Below are 26,498 nucleotides of genomic sequence, written 5' to 3' on the forward strand. Positions count from 1 at the left end.
GCTATGGAAGCATTATTATCCCTCAATAATATAATTATCAGAGTTATCCGTAAGTAGAAAAGGCTGCCTCTAGAGGTAGTGGGTTCTTCCTTATTGGAGATCTTCAAAAAAAGGCTGGATAATAACTTGCCAGGTGTGCTGTAGGGGATCCCCCACCCCTCCCAGTATGTGCTGGGCTAGATGGCTTCTAAATTTCCTTTTAATTCTAAAATTCAGTGATTCTTCAACCCCAATTTTATAGATGAGGAAACTGAGGGGTTAAAATCTGTTGTTTCATCAATTTAGACTGGTGAGATCTCCAAAAGGCCATCAGGTTCAGCTCCTTCATTTTACAGTTCAGGAAACTGAGGCCCAAAGGAGATTGGGGGAGTTCCACAAAATCCCACAGTTATTAAGTAACAGAATTGGGATTTGAATCCATATCCTGATTCCAGATCTAAGAATTTCTCCAGTGTACATGGATACTCAGCTACATGTGAAGACAGGGATTTGAACCCATCTTCCTGATTTCAAGTCCAAAGCTTGTAGTTGTCCTAGTGACAGTTACTAGCTGTAGTAAAAGAACTGGAATCTCCTGTCTCCAAATCCAGAACTCTTTACACGGCCACCCTGTTGCTTAAGGGATCCACAAAGGAGGGGACTGGCCTAGAGCTTTCTTCCAACTCTGAGATATTTTGACTCTGTGAACTAGCAGTGTTGGGACTAGGTGTGTTTTTATATTATACTGAATTTTGGTTAAGGAAATAGTACTCTAAATGGCTGTGAGAAGTTGGCCAAGACCCTTTTACTTATCTATGTCTTTATAAAAGAGGGGGTTGACCAATGTCAGGGGTTTTCAGCCAGTAGATAGTACCAGGGACTGTGCTAAGTCCAAGGGCTGCAAAGAAAGACAAAACAAAACAGTCCCTATTTTCAAGGGGCTCACAGTCTAATGGGAGAGACAGCATACAACTACGTATAAACCAGCTCCAAGATAAATTGGAGGTGTTTTCTGTTAAGGACATCTCAGAGGGAAGGCGCTAAGACTGAGGACTAGGAGAGGTTCACTGCAGAAGATGGGACTTGAGCTGATACTCAAGGAAGCTAGGGAAATTAGGAGGCAGAGATGAGGAGGGAGAGAACTCTAGGGAGTGAAAAAGCTCAGTCTGGAGATGAAACTGTCTGAGGAACAGCAAGGAGGCCATTGTCACTGCATCGGAGAGTTCTTGGGGCGAGTTAAGGTGTAACAAGACTAAAAAGGCTCAGGTCAGGTGAGGAGGACTGGTTATCAAGAGCTCTGGAAGCCAAACTGAGGATTTTATATTTGATCCTGGAGGTAATAGGGAGCCACAGGTGTTGTGACTAGGGGTGGAGGTGAAGGGGGAAGATTTGGTTAGACCTGAGCCACTGAAGCCCAAGGTCTGTTTTGCAGAAACACTAGTAACCTTAAAAGGGGAACTTTTGGGGGTGGGGGTGGGTGGGTAGGATGCCGAGGAGAACCCAGAGCCTGCTAGTACAGGCTCAAGCCTGTCCTAGCTCTGCTCGGCCTCAATTCAAGGCTGGTCTGCCCGGAAGCTTCCGCAGCAGCGACACCACTGAGCACCGCGCCCCAAGCTGGAGGAGGGAGGGCGGGTCCCAGGGGAGGCAGGGACTGGGGACGGGGCAAGGCCGGCCCGCCGGGAGGCGGGTGGGTCACGTGGAGGGGCGAGCTTCGAGCCACACAAGCAGAAGCAGAAGTTCAAGTTCTTGAGTGAGGAAGCGGCCGTGGCTGCGGCAAGAGCCGGAGCGTCCTGGAGACCAACAGGGAGAGGGGTGGTAGCCGCGGCAACAGCTGAGGCGCAGGGGTCCCGGGCGGGCAGGCTGGCTGCCCCAGCTCTGGCAATATCCGTGCACTCCTGCCCGGGGACAAGGCGCCCTGGCCGCAGGTGGGTGAGTTTGGTGATTGCCCCTCGGGAGGGGTTGGGGCTAATGGAGTGAGAGCTGCCCGTCCTGGACGGTGCCCGGAGGGAATGTTAGGGATGTATGTAGGCATGTACGTGTGTAGCCATCAATGTATGTATGGACGTGACGTCGGGGAGGGGGCTGCAGAAATGAACTGGCTCCCCCTTTCCCGCCTAGCATCAAGGCTGAGTTAGGTGGTGCTGCGCTTTGGGCTGCCCCTCGGGTCCCCACTCCACCCCCTACCCCCTAGTGCGTGCGTCTGCTGCACTGAAAAGTTAACTCTCCATCTCACTGCTTCACTGCCGGGACTCAGGCAGTTAGACTAGACCCGGCATTGCTGGGTCCTGGGCACCCCCTGGGGGGCAGCCACTCCCTCTAGGGGCCGAAGTTTGGGGGAGGGAGGGGGATGAGCCAGCTCTGTTGAGGCGCCACTTGCATTTCGCAAAAGGGGGGAAGGAAGCCATGCAGTTGTGGGCTGGGTGCTGCTGGTCAACTGCTACGCTTTGCCTGTCCTGCTGCTCGGTGCTCCCGGCGTGCGGTGGGAGTGAGGGACAGACAGCTCGGGCCCTTCACCTCCTTTGACTTCCGAGGTTCCTGCTTGGGGCTCAAGGATCATCTCACCTTTTTAACCCTTGGACCTCCTGCCTCAGAATCCCCCAACCTCCCCTGGAGCTCCCTCCCTCAAGAAGAGACCCAAACATCCAGATCCCTCCGGAACCCCGGTGTGGTGATCCCTGCTCGTCAGACCTTTGGCTGCCTAACTTCTTCCCTTTTCTTCCACTTCTCTTTTGATTATTCCAACTCACTTTTCTCACTTTTGTGTGTCCAAATTGTGGGCTTCCCCTCCTTCCCAACTTGAGTCAGTCTAGGATGCACGGTAGTGGGCTGCCTCCACCCATCATAGAAAATTGTCTGGCATATGCTTGTACTGAGTGCTCTGCTGTACGGGTACCTAGCACAACAAAGGCTTTTTGTAGTGTCAAAAATGAGTTTTGTAATATGAATACTCCAATTAAATAAATTTGTTTGTTGCAAGAGATTCTCTGTGTGGAGCATTGTCCTAGACGCTGGGGAGATACAAAGTTTAGTTGCAAAGTGTAGAGGACGTGGAGGGAATGGAAAGTACAGCTTGAGTAGAGTCTGGGGGCTGCATTCTGGCGTACTTTGATCAGGGGCTGGTGTGGCTAGATCTCACCCTTCTGTGGCTGTGAAGAATAGGTAGGCCAGAGGACTTGAGTTTCTATACTAAAACCACTCCTTCCTAATGCCTGTGAAATCTCTGTAAAATTTGTTTTCTTTCTTGATGTTATAAGCAAACGAATAAACACATTGAATCTTTAACAGGCTGTAATCAAATTAATAAACAAGGGAGGAAACGGCTTTTGTTCGGAGGACTCTTTCAGGTTTGTAGAAAGCTTCCCTGAGAGGTTGCCCGTCACTGTTTCTGTCTCTGCCTGTCTCTTCAGAGTCAGTGGGGGGAGGGAGGGAAGGGAATAAGCATTTCTATATCAACTACTATAGGCCAGTCACTGTGCTAAGCAATTTTAGAAATATGATCTCATTTGGTCGTCTTTAAGGTGGTTATATTATTATCCTCATTTTACAATTGAGGAAAAGGAGGCAGAGGTTAAGTGACTTGCCTATGGTCACACAGCTAATAAGTGTGAGACTAGATTTTAAAACATCTTCCTGGCTATCCATTATGCCACCAGCTGTCTCTATTCACTATGCATAAAGATTTGGCTCTGCTATTTCCATTTGGTATCATTTCCTAGAGTTCTTTCCATATTTCTTTATATGATTCATATTCATCATTTTTGATAGCAGAATAATATTCTGTTAAGGCCTCTGGCACTTTGGATGGATGCCCTTTGGTGAGATTATAGGAGGGCATGATGGGAGTTGCATAGGTTGGGGAGAGCATAAATGGGTTGTAATATGCATCATGGGAGGGAACATCTAAATTGCAGATATCACAGATCATTTTGAGTGTAATGTTCCTTCATATCAGTATACCATAATTGATTCAATCATATTTATTCTTCAGTTTTTAGATATAGAGGTTGTTAAATCTCTTTTGTTTTGTTTTTCTGGTTATTTCAAACGGAGCAGAGCTGACTTTTTGTACAGCTCGATTCATTTAATTATCCTTGGATGGGGGATTCCTGGCAATGGAATTGTTGGGAGTTTTACTGCATTTTGTTCTCCAAAATGTTTGCAATGGTTTTCAGTAGGGGTTGGGTGGGAGATCAAGAAATATATTTTAAATAGGTTCTAATATATTTATGCTCATAGATGTCAAGATTTGGGTTTTAGATTTTAGAAATAGACATTTTCTTTTCCCCTAAGGATTTTTTCTTTGACTTGCATAACTATATTCTGAGAGAGGAAATATACTTCAAAAAGAACTTCCAGTATTAAAGTATAATGAGTATTAAACAACTAGAAAACCCCCCACTGTTTCTTTCATATATATCCAGGGGACCTCCTTATGTTTCATGTCTGTGGGGCTTATTTAGAAACTGAGAGGCAGCAGAGAGTAGTGGAGATAACATTGGACTACAAGTCAGACTTGTCTGGATCCTGGTGCCTCCAAAGCTATGTGACCTTAAGACATGTAACTCTTCTGCTTTTCAGTTTCCTCATCTGCCAAATGAGAATTGTAGAATCATCAATGCAGGGCTGGGAGGGCTGAGAGGTCATCACACTCAACCCTGTCATTTTGCAGATGAGAAAACTGAGACCCAAAGAAGGGAAGAGATATGCCAAGGTCTATACCCTTTGACCCAGCAATACCACTATTAGGTCTGTTTCCCAACATGATCAGGGAAAAAGGAAAAGAAATTATATGTTCTAAAATATTTAAGGCAGCTCTGTTTGTGTTGGCAAAGGACTGGAAATTAAGGGAATGCCCATCAATCGGGGAATGGCTAAACAAGTTGTGGTGTATGATTGTGATGGAATACTACTGTGCTATAAGAAATGATGAGCTGGGTAATTTTAGAAAAATATGGAAAGACTTCCATGAAATAACAAAAAGTGAACAGAATCAAGAGAATGTTGTATATTGTCACAGCAGTATTGTTAGAAGAATAATTGTGAACACTGGACTTATTCTGACTACTATAAATACTCAAATCAACTATAAAGGACCCATGAAGGAAGATGCTGTCCACTTCCAGAGAAAGAACTGATAAATAGAAGTGTGCATATTATGGTTTTACATATATTTATAAATATGAGTCACATGGTGGCCTTCTCAAGTTCAGGATAGAGAGTGAGAAAGGGAGACAGTTCTGAATTTAAAATGTAACAACAACAAAAAAAGACACACTCAGGATCTCCCAGGTAGTAAATGGCGGAAGTAGGATTTGAAGCCAGGTCCACTGACTCCAAGATCCCATATTATTTATTGTCCATCCTGTTCTTTACTGTGTACCTCAATGGGTTGGGAGGAAAGTGCTTTATATACTTAGAACCAGGGGTTGTTAACTTGGCACCTATGAATTTGTTTTTAAAATATTTTGATAACTGTTGTAGTAGAATTGCTTTCCTTTATAATCAGCCATATTTTATTATATGCACTTAAAGACATTTGTTTGAGAAGGGATACATGGGCTTCACCAGACAGCCAAAGAGATCCATGGCATGGAAAAGGTTAAGAACCCCTGATTTAAACATTTAGGATGATGGGATTTCATACTTAGAAGTGGAATGTACTACTCATTTCACATAGGATAAAACTGAGGTCTAGATGAAGTGAATTGTCTAAAGTTTCATTGGTAATGAGTATCAAGAGTAGAATTTGAACCCAAGTCCTTTGACTTCAAGTCTGGTACTTTCTACTATACTGTCCTGTGAACGCTGTTGTTATTATTGTTTGAAATATAGTCTTATCTTCCAATTTTGCTGCTACATAGTGTCATAGTTGTCAAAGAATATGAGTGAGCTTAGATAGACTTCAGAAAATAGTAGAGGATATGCTGTGGTCCATCAGATCATGAAGAGTCCAAAACAACTGAATGAATGAATGAATGACAACAACATTGTCACATGATATTTTGTTTGGGTGGAGGACAAAAAAGATTTGTGAATTCAAATTTTCCCTATTTTTAAAAAGACAAAAACGTTATTAAGATGGTTATTTCCCTGGATCCTTAAAAAAACCAAAACAAACAAAGCTTGCTTAACAAAGAAGTTGGTGGGACTAGAACCTCAGCCTAGTTTTCTGGATATCTCTGGACAAGAGGTGACAGTTAATTGCTTGTTTGTTGGGGAGAAGCTCTGCCATAGACTCCAAAAGAAGAGGTAATAATGAGTTCCTACAGATTTCTGTGTTTAGGATGGAGTCTGGGCTGACTTCCCAGCAAAAGATAGAGAGAGAAGGCCTGTTCAGGCTAGTTCCTCACCAAATAATAGTTTGGTTTGCCACCAGACCAGGCTGTATCATTAAAGAATCAGAGAAATCCTGAGGTGATCTGGGCCTTATCTACCAATTTCTGTTTGGCTTATTTAAAAGGAGCTTTTATATTAGGTATTTTTATTTTCTGCCTGCTTATGACATCTACTTGTTGTGTGACCTTGGATGAATCACTTACTCTCTCAGTCCTCTAAGCAATTATAACTTGCAGAGAAGGTAGTGCTTTGTTTATTTGAACTTGGCTGTAGAGAACCAGTACGCTAAGGTGGAGTCTACTCTCTCTTTGACTCTCACAGCCCTGGCTGGGGCCAGTGATCTTTGACAATGATAATGATCTATCTGATGATCAGAGGGCAGGAAGGAATCTTGGGAAGTTCACTGGTATTAGAGCTACAAATGTTCTTTGCAGTACTTGCTCTGGGTCATCCCCTTTGCCTTTGGATTTGAAAATGATAGAAATCTGTCATTTTAAAAAAATAGTGAATTTTCCTTTTTCACTGACAGTAGCAATAAAAATAACAATTGGGATTTAGTGCTTTATACACATTAGACCTTTGGTCCTTATGGATCATGGGATAGAATACTCCTACTGGAGTCAGAGGACGTGGGTTCAAATTTCATCCCTGACACAACCTGATTAACCTCTGGCAAGCTACTTATGGTCCCTGGTTTTCAGTTTTTTCATCTATAAAATGAGGTAGTTGGACAAGACTACTGATTCTTAACATTTTTTGTGTGTCATGGACCCCTTTCTCAGAAGAGTTTTTTAAAAGTATAAAATAAAAGATATAGTATTTCAAAGGAAACCAATTATCTTGAAATACAGTCATCAAAATACTTAAACCAAGTTCATGGACCCAAGGTTAACTCTCCTGGTGTCCAGATAACCTTTCAGGCCTTTTCTATCTCTGAGTGTCAGCACTTCACAAGAATTCTGTAAGATTGATGCCATGTTTGTTATATCCCCATTTCACAGAAGAAAAAAACCTGAGGTTCAGAGAGGGTCAATTGACATAAAGAAAACTTTAGGAATGTTTTATCTGGGCTCCTTGCTATCATTAGACTTATTCTCCTAGGCCTGTCACCACCAGGGACCTCGATTGACAGATCATCCATCCTTGATGTGTAGGAGACTGTTAAATCATTCTATAACCTCATGACTGAGATGCGGACTAGAGCCTTCTCTGTCTCTTCTGGCGGAGGTGACTTTTTTGTTGTTGGGCAGAATTAGTTCCTCTGTTGAGAGAGGCCTAACTGACCTCACTTATCACAGGCTGGTTTAAAAAAAAATGGCCATGCAATAAGGGTATTGGTCAAACAACCAGGAACAAATGCAACATGTAAAACAAGGAGTAACATATTACATCAACTCTTAGCATTTATTAACAAAGAACTAAATGAATTAGCAGACTAGTTCCCCTCCGTCCCTCCCTCCATTTATTTTTTTGTTCTATGTCCCTCAGAGGTTCCTCTGAGGTTATTTTCTCTAGGGCTTTTATCAAGAGTTTTCCTCTGAGGTCTTCGTGGTGTCAGCGACTAGAACCTAATGTAATGGAAGGAAGGAAAACATCCAAGTTAATAAGTATTAATTGAGTGCTCTCTATGTAAGCAACACAGCAGGGACTCAGGGTAATTCTGTGATGTGGTTCTTGCCACCACAGAATTTTTCTTTCCTGTGGGAAGAGACGCATTCTACATGGAGCAATACTGTGATCAGGTGCCAGCATGGGAACCAGGGCAGTCAGTGCTTAAAAAAATAAAAGAGGTTCCTAGAAATGGGCTAAATATCAGGGAGATTAAATTTAATTAAAGAAAATTAACTAATTAAGAAAACTGAGGGCTGTGGCTTTGGGTTTGAGCCATACATTTCCAAAACACTCCGAATTACTTCTTATATGTCCTGGGAGTCTTCATCCTTGGCACCAAATGGCTTCCTTACAGGTGTTACAAGTCTTAGTTTTTACCACTTAGAGTCTTTAGTGCAACCCGGGGTCAGGTCCCCTTTGCTCCCCACTTCTTGTCCTGTTCTCACCCTTGTTGTTTTCTTGTAATTGATTTTGACTCTTCCCTCCTTTTATACTTGCACATTTCTATTTCTCCATGTTTCTCTCTTTCTCTCCCACTTGGAAATGAACAGAGTGAAGCCAGATGGGATTAAAACAATGATTGCAGACAGGGGTGTTTGGTAAATGTTTAACAACTGGGTTGGGGCAAGGGGGGGGATGTATACACATACACTTTTAAATTTAATCAGCGTTATGAACATTTTGTCAGGTATATAGACAATCAGCAAAACAATAAACTGAACCCTGCTTTGTGGCTGATTTCTGAGGTGTTAATACACTGAGAACTTAACAATTTGCTCTAGCAAAGAAATGGGTTAGATCTGGCCCCAGAGCCATTTCAGTATGCTGTGGGATAGATTAGGGACTGAACCGGTGATTTCATTGACATAGGGAGCTCCTAGGACTGTACCTGTAATTTCACTGGTACAGGGGACTCCCAGGTGAGGATACTCCCTCTCCAAATTCAGGTGACTGCTTTCTCTGCAATTATAGCTGCCTACAGCACTGAGTTTAAGTGACTTACTCCCTCGCAACACAGCAAGTATGTGTCAGAGACAGAATTTGAACCCATGTCTTCTAGGCTTCGAGGCTAGCTGTGGCCACTATGTCAGCTTTTTTGAGGCCTGAAAAAAATCTCTCAAAGGAAAAATAAGCAGCCAGTCTAATCAATTAATCCACCAGTCAATCAACAAACACTTATTGGCTGCCACAGTGTGCCACTGGGCTAGGTGCTGAAGATACAAAGGCAAAATAGAAAAACTATCCTTGTCTCCAAGACACTTACTGGGGAGACACCCCAAATTAAGATACACATCTACACAATAATTTGAGGAGGAAGAATATACTTAAAACTCTGAAATTGAGCTGATCTTTGATGAGGTTGTGTACTGGTTCTTGTGGGTCAAATGATTTAATTGGTATAGGGAACTCCCAGAGGAGGAAACTCTCTATACCAATACAGATGGGCAACTCTTCTGCAACTTATATATTTAGAGAGATACTTGCCTTGAATCACTGAGAGGTTAAGTGACTTCCTGGGCCACAAAGCGAGTACATAGCTGAGGCAGGACTTACTCTGAAGCCAATTCTCTTTCCATTATGTCAAGCTACTTCTCACAATTAAAATTAAAATGTATTAATAAAGGAAAAATTCCCATGGATTGTTGCCTGTCTCTATTCTCAAGAACAATCTGCATGTTTGTGATAATGAAATAATGTGAGTTCTCTTAGAGACCAGCACCACCCTTCCTGTAGGCCTGAGTGCTTTAAGTAGCTTTGTCTCTATAGAGAAGACTTTTGAAGCTTTTTCTTTTAGACACCTACTATATGCTACAGTGCTGGAGACTGGGGACACAAAAAACAAAAAAGGAAAAGACCTTCATGCTCAAGGTGCTTACATTATACAAATGTAAAATGATGAAAACAGTCCCCTTATTTTAGAAACAAACATGTAGTTGTCCTACAAAGTGGCTGGATTGTAATGTTTTGTGGTTAAGGTTTTGCTTATTCAAAGTTAGGTGATAACCTTTCTTTCTTTAAAGACTCATACTGCTCCAACCAGCCTACACTACCTTGTTTTACTATCTTTTCTCCCACTGGTTAGTTACCCTATGTTAATTGGCTGAGTATTGGAGCCCTGGAATCCTCCTCTCTCAGAGAGGGCTGCCATCAGTCAAGTCAAAAAGCATTTAGCGCCTGCTGAGCCCTAGGGATACAAAGAAAGACCAAAGATAAGTTTCTGTTCTCTGGGAGCTTATAGTCTAATAGGGGAGACAACATGCAAACAACTAAGTCCAGGCAAGATCTATTCAGGGTAAATTGGAAATAATCAGGTGTGAATTTAAGGGGTGATGGGCTTTAGAACCTTGGCCTTAAGTCAGGGTAATCCGTCTTGTCCTGTTAAATACCCACAGAATTGAGTTGGAAAAAACCCCATAGAATATAGGGTTATATAAAACATGGCACAGACCAATGACTCTTTTCCCTCTTTTTTTTCTAGCCCATCAAAGAAGTAGCCTGATTCGCCTTTTTCCCTCACTTTTCTGACTTTCGAAAAGTTTGATTTAAAATGACCACCAAGATCAACTTAGACACACTTCCTGAATATGAGAAGAGTCAGATCAAGAGAACTCTGGAACTAGGAACTGTCATGACCCTATTTAGCCTCAAGAAGTCCAACCCTGAGAGGAGAACGGTCCAGGTCATCACAGAGACCAGGCAGGTGGCCTGGAGTAAGACAGCTGACAAGATTGAAGGATTCTGTGAGTATCTGCCCAGAGGGCTGGTCAAATGGGATCTTTGAATAAGTCTCTCACATCTCACTAGCTTTGGCTAGATAACTTCCAGGCTCTGTGCTGTTTAGGAACTCAGCCTGAGTCAGACAGAGGGAATTCACTTTGCCAAATGCTTTTGTTTTGGGGTTCACTAATGGAGATGTATGGGTACTTTGAAGTTTCTCATGTGGAATTGGCGGCATGGTAGAAGGTGGAAGGTCAGTTTGGATACTCCTATCTGATGCAACTTGACAGTCATTATGCTGAGAAACTGCAAAGAGGTTCAGAAAGTTAGATGGCAGGCAGTGTGAAATTTGAGTCAGATGAAACAAGGTCAGGTTTTGCACCCTGAGTTGTAGCCCCGGCTCACTTTTTATTTGAGAAAAACTTATATTAGTGGATTTCAATTGATTGAACATAGCATTGGCTCATAAGATCATGGATTTAGAGCCAGAAGGACCTTCAAGGTCATCAAGTCCAACTCCCCAGTGTTTTAAAGATGAAGAAACAGTCTTCTCTAGGACTAGGTTAAGTGACTTGCCTATCATCACATGGATAGTATTACAGGATACTAGATTAAGAGTTTGGGCTTTCAAGTCCAACCACCTGGGCTCAAATCCCACCTCTGATGGTTAACTACTTATGTGACTTTGGGCAAGCCAGTTAATCTCTATGGACCTCATTTCCCTTATCTGTCAAATATGGGTGTTGGATGACCTCTGAGTCCCCTTCCAACTCTAAAAGCAAGGCTCCAAATTCCTACCCCCCCAGGTTAAGTGACTTGCCCAAGATGACACAGTCAGAGCTGAGATTTGAACCCAGTCATACTGACTCCAGTCAAGCATGGTTTCCTCTATACCTCTCCTCTAAAGAGACATGTTCCTCAGTTTTCTTATTACAGTCCACAGTGAAAGATTGTGAGTCCTTACTCTTCAGTAGCAAGTGGAGCTTTGGGTGATGTTTTTTTACCATTGGGGATCATCATCCCTCTCAGGTGGTACAGTGGATGGAGTGTTGGACCTGGAATTGGGAAGCCCTGAATTCAAATCTTCTCTCTGACACTTAACTAGCTTTGCAACCCTGAGTAGTACACTTTGCTGTTTCCTCATCTGTAAAATGTGGAGAAATAATAGCACCTACCTCACAGGGTTGTAGTAAGGATCAAATGAGACAAAATTAGATTACCTGTTAAGTGCATTTCAAACCTTTCAAGGACTTTATAAATGTGAGCTATCGTTATTATTCTTTTCATCATTTTTAGTTCACATTTGGATTGGCAGCTGTTGCTATATTTCTGACTGCCCTCCTGACAGGAACTAGTTTAATAGAGTAAGAGGCCTTGAGGGATTAATTCAGTCAATCAACAAGCCTTTATTAAGCATGTCTTGTGTGTCAGGGGCTTCCTTTTTATTTAGTTCCTCCTTGATGATCTGTGGGTCACTGGGGTAGTCCCAGACATCTTAAAAGCAGAAGTCCTTTATCTTAAATGCATGGTAATTTGTGTGTGTGGAGGGGGATGGGGTGGGGTTGGGGGACAGGCTATGTGTGGTGAGAGTTGATTTGCTACTTAATTTAGTTTTCTTTTTTGGCATCTTAAGGCCAGCTCTTGGAGCTGAGCTTCTTTGCACTGAGCTAGGCTGGTGCTTGGGTGACAGACATGTGGGCCCTCTCTAGCGTTGCCACAGCAACTTTTTCAGCTTGGTGGTCCCCACTGGAGTTTGCACTTTGCTTGCATGGGCTTCAGCTCACCTTCTTCTCATGGTGAAGACTCAGGGGGTAGGCCATCAACAGGAAGTCTTTTGGTTTTGGTTTTGGTTGCTCTTGGCTTGCATTCTCTGGTTGCAGGGTGAGGTGTCCTGGGATCCTGATGGGAGACATTCTGAACCCAGTACTGACTCTGGAACCAGAGGACCTGGGCTCAAATGCCACCTCTAATGTTGACTATTTCTGTGCCATTGGGCACTTCACTTAACTCCCCTTGCTCTCAGTTTCCTCAATTGTAAAGTGAGTGGGATTGATGAGTAGAAGGCTTCTGAGACAAGCTGGAGCCAGCTTGAATGGTTACTAGAGCCAGTTTGTAAAGTTGTCATTGGGAGTATTCACACCTTAGAAGTCAGCAGCTGCTACAAATCAGGGCTTGATTGATTGTTTTGTCAATTTTGTATACTTAAGAAAGTGATAGAGAAATGTTAATAATGCAGACAAAACCTAAAGGGTTGTCTTGCTTCTCTGGAGCACCAATTCCTGTGCATTCACTTGCATACCCCTGCTCTGAATTATCTTCCAGTGCTTAGATCTGTGAACCTATGAAGCTGGGATCTTCTGAGGATGATACACTCCATTTTCTAGAAGGTTAATTATGCCGAGGGGTCTGAGAACTCTCACATTTCATCAAGGCTCTAAGGCAGCTGTAATACAGAACTCTATTGCTGCATGTAGGCCTCAGGCAAGCATTTATGGAGCACCTGTGGTATGCCAGTGTGTGATAGCAGGGATTTGAACCGTGGCTAAAGAAACACGAGGCAATGAAGGACAGAGCCCAGGACCTGAAGTGAGGAGACCTGGATCTGAGCCCCAGCTCTGTCATTTACTATCTGTGTGAGTGACCTTATGCAAATCTCTTAACTTTGGGGGCCTCAGTTTCCTAATCTGTAAAATGAAGCCCCTGAATTTGAGGTACTTTGAGCTTCCTTCTAGTTCTGAGTTTCTGAATGGGCAATTGAGCAAAACAGAGTGTCAGTTTTTTATCTGCTTGGCTAAAAATGAAACTTGAGCAGCCCAACCTGGGAAATCCAATCAATTCTTTGAAAATAATGTTTTATTAATGCTTTAAAAATTTCACTGTCATTTGACATTGACATCCTTCCCATCCAACCCCTCAAATAGAACCCTACCTAGTAACAAAAAAGTATAGCTAGACAAAACAAACCAACACATTGACCATGTTTAGCAGTGCATGCCCCATTATGTACCCTAGTCCACCACTTTCCTGCTGAGAGGAGGAAAGTATGTTTTATCATCACCCCTCTGGAGTTGGGATCACTAGACACTTGCTTCTTATCACCTAAACCCGAGCAGACTGGTAGCACTTGACATTATTTTTGTTTTCTTTCTCTAGTAACAGCTCTTGATTCCCTGCATCAGGTGGGAAATTTGGCAGGAATAATATTATTAAAGCCACAGCTAAAAAGACTAAGAAACTACCCCCACCACAGACTTCCCCCATGTTTTTCCAGGGCTTTAAGATTGCTCCTGAGGCTGGTTTTCCTTCTCTGGAGCTGGGGTGCTGCACCTTGCTTTCCTGGGGCAAATTCTGAAACTTGCTGCTTTCTCCACTGTGAGACAAGTACTTCCCTCCTTATGGAATAAGAGATACTGCTTCTTTAAGCGTATGAGTGGGGGAGGGGAGATTTTCCTTTTATACCTAAAATCCCACATTTTGGGGGTGGAGGAGAGGAAACATGGCTTGTAGTTTTACAGCCTCTTACTGCTGTATCTGGAATAGATGTGTTCCCTCCAAGTTAACTGTAAAGTGAAAATCCAAATATTGACATCCATTTTCCATTTGATTCTCTCCTGAAATGGGAGAGGTGTTTTGGTTTCCCTTGCTGTGTTCCAGCTGTGTGACCCTTCCTCCTTCTCCTCCACCCGGCCCTCCTCCCCCCAACACAGCTGGACCTGACAGAGTAGAGCACCAGTCTTTTAAAGGACAAGGTATTCTCTGCTTGTCGGACCAGAAGGAATGGAGTAGGGCTGTGGTGAGACTGGCACTGACATGCATGAACTTTCTCTGCAAACTGGCCTATTATAGATAGGATCAGATGTTTAAAGGGACCGTACACAACAGTAAATCTGATCCCCTTATTTTACAGACAAAGAGACTGAGGCCCAAGGGAAGTTAAATGGTTTGTCCAAGGTTACATAGCTAGTAAGTGTCTCAGGCAGAATTTAAACTCAGGTTTTCCTGGTTTCAAGTCTGTCTGGCACAGAGAAAACATTTAATGAATGCTTTTTGACTAAGTGACTGCCTGCCCCATGCTGTGTCCCTTTGCCTTATCCTGGAGCTCGGGTGGCCAAAGGTGACAAAGTCTCTTCTGTGCTCTAATTTGAGTCTGATGCGGTGGCTGTCATTCTCCCAATGGACTGAAGCCGCCGTAGTCAGGAGTCTAGCCTTTAGGTAGAACACTGGAAGGAGGAAATTGTGGCTAAGGAGAACCAGAAGCAGGGTTTGGTGTGTTTTATGTCCAGTACTGGGTGAGGCTGAGACAGAAAGAGCCATTCATGGGCACTGTTCACAGGATGCTTTAGTCCATCATGCATCCCCATGTGTGTCGCTAAACCACATAAACAGATTCAGTGTGAACTTGGCAGAGCTGACTGAGGAGTTGTGCTGAGATCATAGATATTTACATTTTATACAAAGCAGGTCCACAATAGTCCCTTTAAAATGGAGGCCTTTTATTTATTTATTTATTTTTAAAAAGAATCCCTCCCTGCAATTACATGTAAAACAATTTTAAACTTTTTTTTAAAGTTTTTAAACTTTTTGTTAACATTTTGAGTTCCGAATTCTATCCCTCCTTTTGTCACCGCCCCCCCTCCCCATGGCAAGCAATGTGAAATATTTTATACATGGCAATCCTGTAAAACATGTCTGTGTTATTTTATGCAAGAAAACTCAAAGAAGGAAGGAAGGAAGGAAAGAAAATGAAAAAGAGTAAGCTTTTGGTATGTATTCAGAAGATGTCATTTCTTACTCTGGAGGTGGATAGCATTTTTCATCACGAGTCCTCTGGGATTGTCTTGGATTATTGTATTGCTAAGAATAGCTAAGTCATTGACAGGTCTTCATTGAACAATATTGCTGTTCTGGTTCTGGTCCTGCTTACTTCACTTTGTATCAGTTAGTCTTAATATAGTTGTATTGCATAAGTCACAATACAGTTGTATCATGTCTTTCCAGTTTTTTTCTGAAATCATCCTGCTTGCTATTTCTTATAGCACAATAATACATAACAACCATAACACCCTAACTTGTTCATTCTCCAGTTGATTGGCATCTCCTCGGTTACCATTTCTTAGCCACCACAAAAAGAGCTGCTATAAATATTTTTGTATAAATAGGTTATCTCCCTCCCCCTTTTTTCATCTCTTTGTGATACAGACCTAGTAGTGGCACTGCTGTCAAAGGGTATGCACAGCTTTATAGTCCTTTGGGCATAGTTCCATATTGCTTTCCAGGGGGGCTTTATTTCTCCTTATTTTTTTGATGGGGGCAATGAGGGTTAAGTGACTTGCCCAGGGTCACACAGCTAGTGTCAAGTGTCTGAGGCCCGATTTGAACTCAGGTCCTCCTGAATCCAGGGCTGGTGCCATCTCCACTGCGCCACCTAGCTGGGTGCAGTGGAAAATTTTAAAAATTTAATTTATTTCTAATACAGAATATTAAATGATTAGGTCTTAGTTAAGTCTTGAGCTTTCTATGCCACTGCTGATTGGGTTCATCCACATTATGAGAATTTTGTTTGTCTAAGCCAGGCTTCCGGATGCAGCTGTTAGTTGAGAGACATAATGAGTCGATCATCCACATCTGTGGATAACCTGGCCCTTTTGCCCTCCCTTTCCCTAGGCTACCATCCTTCTTTGTCCAAAGCTATAAGCTCCTTACATCTTGCAGCAATTTTGGCTGCAGGTTTCCCCAACTAATGTCCTATCCCCATGTTACCAGAAATCCTACCACCCAGCACCTTGTCTTTCCAACACCAGCTTTCCTAGGAGAGACTTAGAAGGCAGGAGAGTGCTTGTGTCAGACAGTGACAGAGGCAGTTCTTGTAAGTAGAGGCAGCATGGGATGGTAGAGACCTGTTGGGTTGGATTCTAGCTCTTCCTTTCCTCTCTGAGTGACCTTGGGCAAGTTTTTTCAAATTTCTTGGACCTGCAAAATTAAGGGTCAGACTAGATGACAGCAGAGCTCCTTTCCAATTCTGGAGCTGTGGTCTTAAAAGTACCATGACCTGGTGGTAGTCATGAAACAAGATGAGAAAAGGGAAAGGGGAAAAGTGGGAGGAAGAATGAAGAAATGCAAAGGAATGAGAAGAGAATCTATGTTTTCATTCAAAGGAAATGATTCTTCCTGGCAATTACCTTTTTTTTTTTTTTGGTGAGGCAATTGGGGTTAAGTGACTTGCCCAGGGTCACACAGCTAGTAATTGTTAAGTATCTGAGGCTGGATTTGAACTCAGGTCCTTCTGAATCCAGGGCGGGCACTCTATCCATTGCAGCACCTAGCTGCCCCTGGCAATGACCTTTTTAAAAGAAAAATCTAGATATCTGGTCTTATCAGGGTGGGGGCTTTGGGTATGGAAACTCCCTACTCTGATACAGACTGCCTCCTCTGTAACTTATAGTCTTAGAGTTTCTTGGGATGTTGGAAGGCTGATCGACTGTATCATGCAAGTAGTATGTGTCAGAGTCATGATCTGATCCCAAGCTTTCTTGACCCCTAGGTCAACTCCTTACACACTACCCCAGAATTGCTTTAATTTTGCATTTCTCTAATTAGAACTGATTTGGAGATTTTTTTTTTTCATTTAGCTATCTATACCCTGAATTTCTTTCCTTGAGAATTGTCCGTTCATGACCTTAGACCATTTATCAATTGATATATAACCTAGATATAAAAGGTCACATCTTAAACAAATTAGAGAAACATGGAAATCATACCTATCAGAGTGTCAAAGATGACAAAAAAAAGGAAAGTGTTAAATGTTGGAGAGGCTATGGGAAAATAGAAGCACTGTTAGTAGACAACCATTCTGGAAAGCACTTTGGAATTATACACAAAAAAGTTACTAAATGTGCATGCTCTTTTACCCAGATATACATACACTGCTAGGCCTTTCCTAAAAGAGATCAGAGAAAAAAAGGACAGAGTCCTTAACATGCAAAAATATTTATAGTAGTTCTTTTTGTGGTGGCAAAAAACCTGGAAACTAAGGGGATGGATGCCCATCAATGGAGAAATGGCTGAATAAGTTGTATAATATAAATGTGGAGTACTATTGTATTATAAGAAATGAGGAAATAGATTATGTCAAAAAGATTTGGAAAGGCTAATATGGACTGATGCAGTGTGAAATGAGCAGAACCATAAGAATAATTTATAGCATAACATCAATATTATAAAAATGAAAAATTTGGAAGACTTTCATAAACTGATGAAAGATGACATGAGCAAAACCAAAAGAAGGTGGGAAGGATAGCTAGTATGTTGGACGACAGAATGAGGATACAGAAATGGTCTAGAACAGGGCACTTAAAGTAATATGATCAAATTTAATCAGAATAAATATAAAGCTTTATATGTGGGCTAAAAAATCAACTCCGGGGAAGCTAGGTGGTACAGTGGATAGAGCACCGGCCCTGGAGTCAGGAGGACCTGAGTTCAAATCCGGCCTCAGACACTTAACACTTACTAGCTGCGCAACCCTGGGCAAGTCACTGAACCCCAATTGCCTCACCAAAAAAAAAAAAATCAACTCCACCAGCATAGGATGTGTTTGTGTGTAGGAGATGTAGTTCTTAATAAAAAATCTGAGAGTTTTGATGGGTTGTAAAGGAAAGTATGTCAACAAGGTAACATGGCAGCCAAAACACCAAAACAAAACAATACTAAAAAAAAAAAAAGGCCCAGTATTGTTGTAGGCTGCATTGAGAGGCATAGTATTTAGAACTTGGCATGTAACGTTTCTATTGTACTCTGACCTGGTTAGACTGCATCTAAGTATTGTTTTCAGTTTGGGGTGCCATGTTTTAGGGAAGACATGAATAAGTTGGAGAGCAGCCATAGGAGGGTGACTAGTATGTTAAATGGCCATTAGTTCCTACCTTATAAAAGAATGAAGGAAGGAGCAGCTAGGTGGCGCAGCAGATAGAGCACTGGCCCTGGAGTCAGGAGGACCTTAGTTCAAATCCGGCCTCAGACACTTAACACTAGCTGTGTGACCCTGGGCAAGTCACTTAACCCCAATTGCCTCACTTAATAAAAAAAAAAAAGAATGAAGGAACTGAAGATATATATCCTGAAGAAGATTTGATGTGATTAGAATTAGCCTAGAGTGGAATGGGTTGTCTTAGGTATAGTTGGGTCCTTCTTATTGGAGGTCATCAAGCAGAGGCTGAATGACCCCTTTTCAGTAATGTAGAAGGAAATTCTGTTAAGATACAAATTGGAAACAGATTTCCTGTAAGCGCTCTTTCTACTCTGAGCTTCTAAGATTCTGAAATAGTTCTTCATTATCTGTGACTGCAAGGGGTTGAATGCCATTACCTGATCCCTCGTAGAACCCCAGATATCACTTTTGTTATTGAAGGAGGCTATGATTGGCAAGCCACTGTGAGCAGCTTTGAAAGATCACAGAGAACAGGTGAAGTAATGTAGGACCAGAGGTGGGCAAATGTTCCAAATGTCCCCCAAAAGGGAATAGAACAGAGTCTGTAAACTATAATAAGACCAGTAAGCTTGACTTCAATTCTTGGAAGGGTTCTAGAATATACCATCAAAGAGGCAATTTGCGAACATCCAGAAAAGAAATTGGTGATTACAAAGAGTCAGCATGGCTTCCTTCATCAATAACAGGTCATGCCATATTAACTTTATTTCCTTTGTCAAAAAGGGGTTTCTGAACTGGTAGATTGATGAATGCTGGAGATATAACTAACAAAGCTTTTGATAAAATCTTACCCTATTTTTGTAGAAAATGTGGGTGGGCTAGACTGTAGTACAGATTAGTGGATTGAGAACTGTTTGCCAAGTGTCTAGTCATTAATGATTGGATGTCAGTTTGGCAGGATGTCTCTAATAGAGTGTCCCAAAGAACCCATGCTTGGACTTGTGTACCTTTCTAAATCAATAATTTGACTTGTGTGGTTAGCATGCCACATCAAATTTACAGATGATACTAAATCAGAAGAAATAGCTGACACTGGATAAAAACAATCCTGACAGGATTAAAATTTATGCTGACTCAAATAAGGTGAAATTTAATAGCATTAAATATACTGTTCTGCACTTGGATTCAAACAACTTTACAAATAGAAGATGTCTAGATGTGATTAGACATCAGTTGGTCTGAAAAATATCTAGGGTTGTTTAGTGGACTGTAAGCTGGTTTAGTATGAGACAGCATTGTACTATGGAAGCCTGGAAAGATAATAAAATTTTAGACATCATCAAGAGAGGGACATGGCACATGATGAGTGATCATAGGATCTTACATTTTGGTTCCTCTTGGTGAATTTATCGGATTGACTGAGGAACCTCCCTGATCAACCCCATTACACTTGTCTGTATATTTTTTCCCCTCATAATAGAATATAAACTCCTTGAGGAGAGTGCCTGAAACATACTAGGCTCTTAATAGATCCTCACTGATTGATTTTGTATTTGTATATTGTGGAAATTTATTTTGATTTGGGGACCCTACCTTTAGGCTGAGATTAGAAAGCCTTAGGCCTTCAGGGTCTCTCCCCCTCCTCCTCAGCTTCAGCTGAGTGAAAAAGCCCTGTGGGCTATACAAGATGCCAGGTCAGACAGCTGGGGGGCGGGGGGGGGGGGGGGGAAGCCCCCAGCTCCCTCTGACCTGAGCGGATCCCGGATAGCCTGTGCTGAGGCACGTGAAACTTGGAGCGCACCCCCCCCCCACCAGCCACAGCCCTGGCTAGCGGATTAGCTTGGTCTGTGGGGGTGAAGGAAGCCCCAAGATTTGAGTGGAGAGAAGAAAAGGTGTATATATAGACCTGGGAGTTAGATAGAAAAAGAAGGAAGGAGACTCGGAGACAGACTAGAGGGGGGAAACGGAGGAAGGCTGACTAGAGCAAGGGAAGCTGACTAGGAGGACGGACTAGATAGACAAGATTAAGAAGAGTTCGGCTGACTAGAGGAGGAAGGAGACTAGAGGGAGATGGACTAAAAAAAAGGAGGGGGACGGACTAAGGAAGGAGACTAGAGGGAGACGGACTAGAAAAAGAAGGAGCGAGGACGGACTAGATAGAGAGACAAGATTAAGGAGAGAACGGCTGACTAGAGCAAGGGAGGAGACTCGGGAAGGACTAGGAGAGAGGCTGACTAGAGGGGAGCTGGGACAAGGACAGACTCGGAAAAGGAGAGACAGGTCTGACAAGGTTACAGGCCTTAATACAAACAAGGGAAAGTGTAACGTGCCCTGAGGCCAGAGGTGGCTAAGGCCCTTATTGTATTCAAGAAGTTCAAGGCACAGCAGGTACCAAAGAGACCACAGGAAAGCAGTCAGGTTGTACACTTTATTTCCCTGTATTCCTAGTTTGAAATAGTATCTCATAAATAAACTCTGCTTTGATTATTTGGTTAAGAGGCTTCTTAATCTTTAGTCTATCAGTTTGGGAGCAGTGTGGTGGAACTTTATAAACGGCCCATATTAAATTAATGAAGTCAGATAGCCAAATAGTCAAAAGTTCCCAGATTAGTCATCCATAGATCAGTCCCCCCAAAATTAGGCTAGTCAATTCAAAAATATTTCAACAATATCAAGTACCTAACATAAGACCTGGTGTGTTATAGGTTCTTAGTAAGTGCTTTGTTACATGGGAGGCAGTTGGTAGCACAATGGTTAGAGTGCTGAGCCTGGAGTCAGGGAGTCTTGAGTTCAAATTCAGCCTCAGACACTAGTTATGTGACTCTGGGCAAGTCACTTGATTTCTTTTTGACTCTCTAACTATTCTGGTGATCCAATTTTGTCCAATTCAACAAGCATTTTTTGAGTGTCTGTTACATTCCAGGTAATAATATGTTTGGTGTTAGAGATAAAAGGACAAAAATGAAAGTATAGTAGTATATGCCTGACAACATATGCCATACATTTACTTACTCATTCATTATTTCCTCAAATGTAAAATGGGGGTAATAGCACTATCTCCCAGGGTTGTTTTGAGGATTAAATGAGGTAATATTTGAAAAATCGCTTAGCATAGTACCTAGCAGATAGTAGGTACTTCATAATAAATAAATCCATAAACACTTATTAAGTGTCTAATATGTGCCAGGCACTGTGTTTCTTATTTCTTTTCCTCTCCCCCATCTTGAGTAGAATAGAATAGCATAGCATAGCATAGCATAGCATAGCATAGCACAGCACAGCACAGCACAGCACAGCACAGCATAGCACAGCACAGCACAGCACAGCACAGCACAGCACAGCACAGCACAGCACAGCACAGCACAGCACAGCACAGCACAGCATAGCATAGCATAGCATAGCATAGCATAGCATAGCATAGCATAGCATAGCATAACATAGACTGTCTTAAGAGAGGAGTAGTATCAAGGAATAAGGAGGTGATACTATCATTTTCCTTTGCCTTAGATCACATCTGGAGTATTTTTCAGTTCTGAAGAGTGCAGTTTAGGAAGGATGTTGATAAACTTAGAGAGTGTTCAGAGGAGGGCAACTGAGATGGTAAAGGACACATTTTACAGAAAAAATTCAGGCCATTCACTGTAAGCTCTTCCTTTTCCCCATTCGCTCATTTCATATCACTCATGTTTCCTGCTATTATCTCCTCAAGTCTCACATGATGTAAAGTAATGCTTTACCCCTTACCAAGACATACTCTTCTGTCTGCTCAAGTAATCCCATTCCATCCTGTCTCCTCTCTCAGATTGCCCCCTTTTCATCTCTACTTATTTTCAATCTTTCTCTCTCTCTATTGGTTCATTCCCTACTGCCTACAAACATGCCCTTGTCTCCCCTATTCTGGAAAAAAAAACCTCACTTGATCCTTCCTTCCCCACTAGATATCGTCTTATGTCTCTTTTGACCTTTGTGGCTAAACTTGAAAAGATCATCTGATATAGGTGCCTCCACTTTCTCTACTCTTACTCTCTTCCTTATCCATTACAATCTGGCTTCTGACCTGATTGTTTTTGAAATTGCTCTCTCCAAAGTTACCAGTGGTTTCTTAGTTGACAAATCCAATGGCCTTTTCTAAGTCCTCTTTCATCTGATCTTTCTGCAGCCTTTGGCACTGGTGATCATTTTCTCCTTCTTGATACTTAATTTTCTTTAGTTTTTTTGGGGGGGAAATCACCCCCTCCTGGTTCTCCTCCTACCTATTTGACAACTCCTGAGTCTTTCCTGTTGGACTCTCTTTCAGATCATGTCCTCTAACTAGAGATAACCCAATGAATTCTGTCCTGGATCTTCTTTTCTTCTTCTGTACGATTTCACTTAATGATCTCTTTAGCTCCCATGGATTAGATGATCATTTTTATGCTGACAATTTTCAGATCTGCCTATCTTGTCAGCCTTTCTGTTGACTTCCAGTCTTGCATCTCCAACTGCCATTCAGACATCTTGAACTAGATGTCCAGTAGAAATCTTAACCTTAACCTGGCCAAAACAGAATTCATTATCTTTGCCCCCAAACCCTACACCTTTCTCCCGTCCCTAATATTGTAGCCCCCCAAATTCACAACCTAGGAGTCATCTTCAACTATTTATTATTTCTAACCTGGCTTATCCAGTCTATTGCCAAGGCCAGTTGATTTCAACTGTGTAACATTTCTGGAATATACCTCCTTCTTTCCTCTCATACTGCCAAATACCCTGGTGTAGATCCTTATCACTTTACAACTGTACTATTGCAGTAGGCTGCTGTTGGGTTTTCCAGCCTCAAATTTCTCCTCCATTCAGGTGTACTAGAGTGATTTTCTACACCATAAATTCCAGTGGCTTCCATTTACCACAAGGATCATTACAAAATGCTCTTTTTGGCATTCAAAGCCCTTCTTAACACCCTTCTACCTTTCCTGTCTTTTTTACACCTTAATCCCTGACATGTACTCTTTTTTTTTTTTTTTTTTTTTTTGCGGGGCAATGGGGGTTAAGTGACTTGCCCAGGGTCACACAGCTAGTAAGTGTCAAGTGTCTGAGGCCGGATTTGAACTCAGGTACTCCTGAATCCAGGGCCGGTGCTTTATCCACTGTGCCACCTAGCCGCCCCCGACATGTACTCTTCATCTCTGTGACACTGGCCTCTTTGCTGCCCATGAACAAGATACTCCATCTCTCTCTGGCCATTTTTCACTGGCTGTCCCTAGCACTGGAATGCTTGACCTCCTCATTTTCGCCTACTGGCTTCCTTTAAGTCCTAGCTAAAATCGTATCTTCTACAGGAAGCCTTTTCCAACCCCTCTTGATTTGAGTGCCTTTCCTTGTTAGTTATTTCCTATTTATCCTGTAAATAATTTATTTGTTTATATTTGTTGTCTCTCCCATTAGATTATGAGCTTCTTGAAGGTAAGAACTGCCTTTTGCCTCTTTTAGTATCCCTAGCACTTAGCACAAATCTTTATTGATTTGATATGAAAATGGGTTGAAGAAATGGACCATATTTAGCCTGGAAAAGAGAAGATGGGAGGAAGGAAAGTGGCTGTCTTGAAGATGTATCATAGAGAAGAGGAGTTAACTTAGCCTGAGAGAGCAGGACTTAGGAGGTGGGTGGAGCATGGTGGAACAAATTTTGGCTTGATGTCAAGGAAAATTTTGTAGTGAAAAAAGCTGTCCAAAAATCAAATGAACTTCTGTGGGAGGCAAAATGACTATCTTCCAACAAAGGCTGGATGGTCATCCAGATATGTTTGTAGAAGGAATATATATACACACACACACACACACATACACGCACACACACATCTATATATACATCTATATCTATATCTATGTCTATATTCTGTATGGGTTCTTTTATCTTTGAGATTCTTTGAGTCTATGAAGATCTAGGGAATCTAGGAATCTAGGACAGCTAGGCACATACAGTAAGAGAGGATGCATGTATAAAGAAAATATTGTGTACATGGAGGTTATCACTTAACCTGTAGGATGAATTACTTTGTTGTGGGGTAGGAACTCTTTGTAATATGTTGTCTTAACTGTGTTTTCATTGGTTCTGGAATTTGTTTTTGGACCTGGGATATCTATATTTTATTCCTTGGCCAAAGAGAGTAGACCCTTTGAAAGCCTATTCGCCAATTTAAATGTTTTCACACAACTGCTGCTTTCGAACCATCAGATGCTTTTGAAAATGTCTTAACCTTGTTTCTAGGCCTAAACTGAAATCCTTTCTATGGGCCATGTGGTCATTGTGTCACAAATAATTGAATTTGCTTCTACTAACCTTTTGGCTAACTGGATAGGAATTGCAAAGAGTGAAATTTAATTTTTAAGTAAGAGAAAACTTTGGCATAATCAGAACTACCCCAAGTGGGAAGGCCTGCCTTTAGGGGATAGTGAGTTCCCCACAATTGGAAAGCTTAGAGGCTAGATGACTGCTTGTTGCAGAAGGGATCCTTTTGTAGGTTTGGGATGGACTAGATGGACTCAGATGTTCCTTTCTAGCTCTGTGATTCTCTAAGCCATTCTGGTGATCTAATTCTGTTCAATTCAACAAGCATTTACCCGGTGTCTGTTACATACCAGGTAATGATATGTTTTGTGCTGGAGATATAAGGACAAAGATGAAAGTCCCTGCCTTAGTGTATGTCTGCTAGTATATACCATAGGCTTACTTATTCACTCATTCAAACAATATTTATTGAGAATCTATCATGGACATGGCCCTAGGTTCAGTTTTTGGGGACAGGGCAGGGGGAGAGGGAACAAATATGAGTGATCCTTGACCTGTATAAGGTACAGAAGCAAATGGTTGTGACATTTCAGAGGAATGGGGTCCTTTAGGTTCCATGGAGGTAGCAGAATCTGAACTGGATTTTTTTTTTTTGTGGGGCTATGGGGATTAAGTGACTTGCCCAGGGTCACACAGCTAGTAAGTGTCAAGTGCCTGAGGCCGGATTTGAACTCAGGTACTCCTGAATCCAGGGCCGTTGCTTTATGCACTGTGCCACCTAGCTGCCCTGAACTGGATTTTGAAGGATGAGTAGAGTTCTACTAGAGAAAATGGAAACTGGTATTCCCAGTCACAGGTAATAGTGTGAGCAAAGGAACAGGGACAGAAAATGCAGGGGATATTTGGGAAACGGATGACAAGTTGTCTCATTTGGCTGAAACACAGACCAAGTTGAGGGGAGTAGTGGCACATAAGGTTGAGGCTCAAAGGATGAAAATATATCAAGCAATGTGTCAGTAAAAGGATACTAAACAGTGACCTAATCTTTGTACCTGGGGAGATACAAAGATGAAATAAGATCCATTCATTGCCCTCTGGAGCTTACAGGCTAGCTGAGAAGATAAGCCTTGCTTACAAATAACTGCTACAAGATAAAATGTGATAAGTGACTAAGTGTAATAAAGAGTTCCACAGAGGAAAGGATCACTTAGGGGAAGAGAAAGGAAATGAGCCTTGAAAGATAGATGGGGTGGCCCTTGCAGCAGCTCTAAGCCATCATCACAAAAATTAGTTATTGTACTTTTGGAAATAAAAATTCTTTTTATTTTGTTTTTTTTTCAATAAATATTTGAGGTTTTTGGGTAGCTTAACTGCTTAGATTCTTTGTAACCCACTTAAAAAAGACTAAGGTGCTACTGTAGAGAGACTCCTCTAGCCTTCCCTTGGCAGAGGCTGCTGTCTCTCTCCTTTGTGTTTTAATTCTTAGTGTACTGCAAGTTGCTGCTTTGAGGTGACCTAGCTGAAAGGCTAATTTACATTTCAGGAAAGGTGATTTCCAAGGTCTGAGGCCTGGGGAGAGATCAGAACTTGTATTAACTGCCCTCTTTCTTTATAGTGTAAAAAAGGGGGAGAAGAGAGGCCCCCTGCAGAACTCCTTGG

At 42.1% G+C, this 26,498-nt stretch overlaps 1 protein-coding gene across 1 annotated transcript in view; it reads left to right on the forward strand.

Moving 5' to 3' along the window:
- The first annotated feature begins 1,706 nt into the window (after window positions 1-1,706).
- Window positions 1,707-26,498, forward strand: part of PLCG2 (phospholipase C gamma 2) — a 176,491-nt gene continuing 151,699 nt past the window's right edge. The window contains exons 1-2 of the mRNA XM_043987636.1: window positions 1,707-1,904; window positions 10,406-10,667. Of these exons, the coding sequence (XP_043843571.1) occupies window positions 10,475-10,667 (193 nt within the window). The 5' untranslated portion in view covers window positions 1,707-1,904; window positions 10,406-10,474. The remainder of the gene's footprint in view (window positions 1,905-10,405; window positions 10,668-26,498) is intronic.

This window comes from Dromiciops gliroides, chromosome 2 (assembly GCF_019393635.1).
Source record: "Dromiciops gliroides isolate mDroGli1 chromosome 2, mDroGli1.pri, whole genome shotgun sequence".
Taxonomy (NCBI): Eukaryota; Metazoa; Chordata; class Mammalia; order Microbiotheria; family Microbiotheriidae; genus Dromiciops; species Dromiciops gliroides.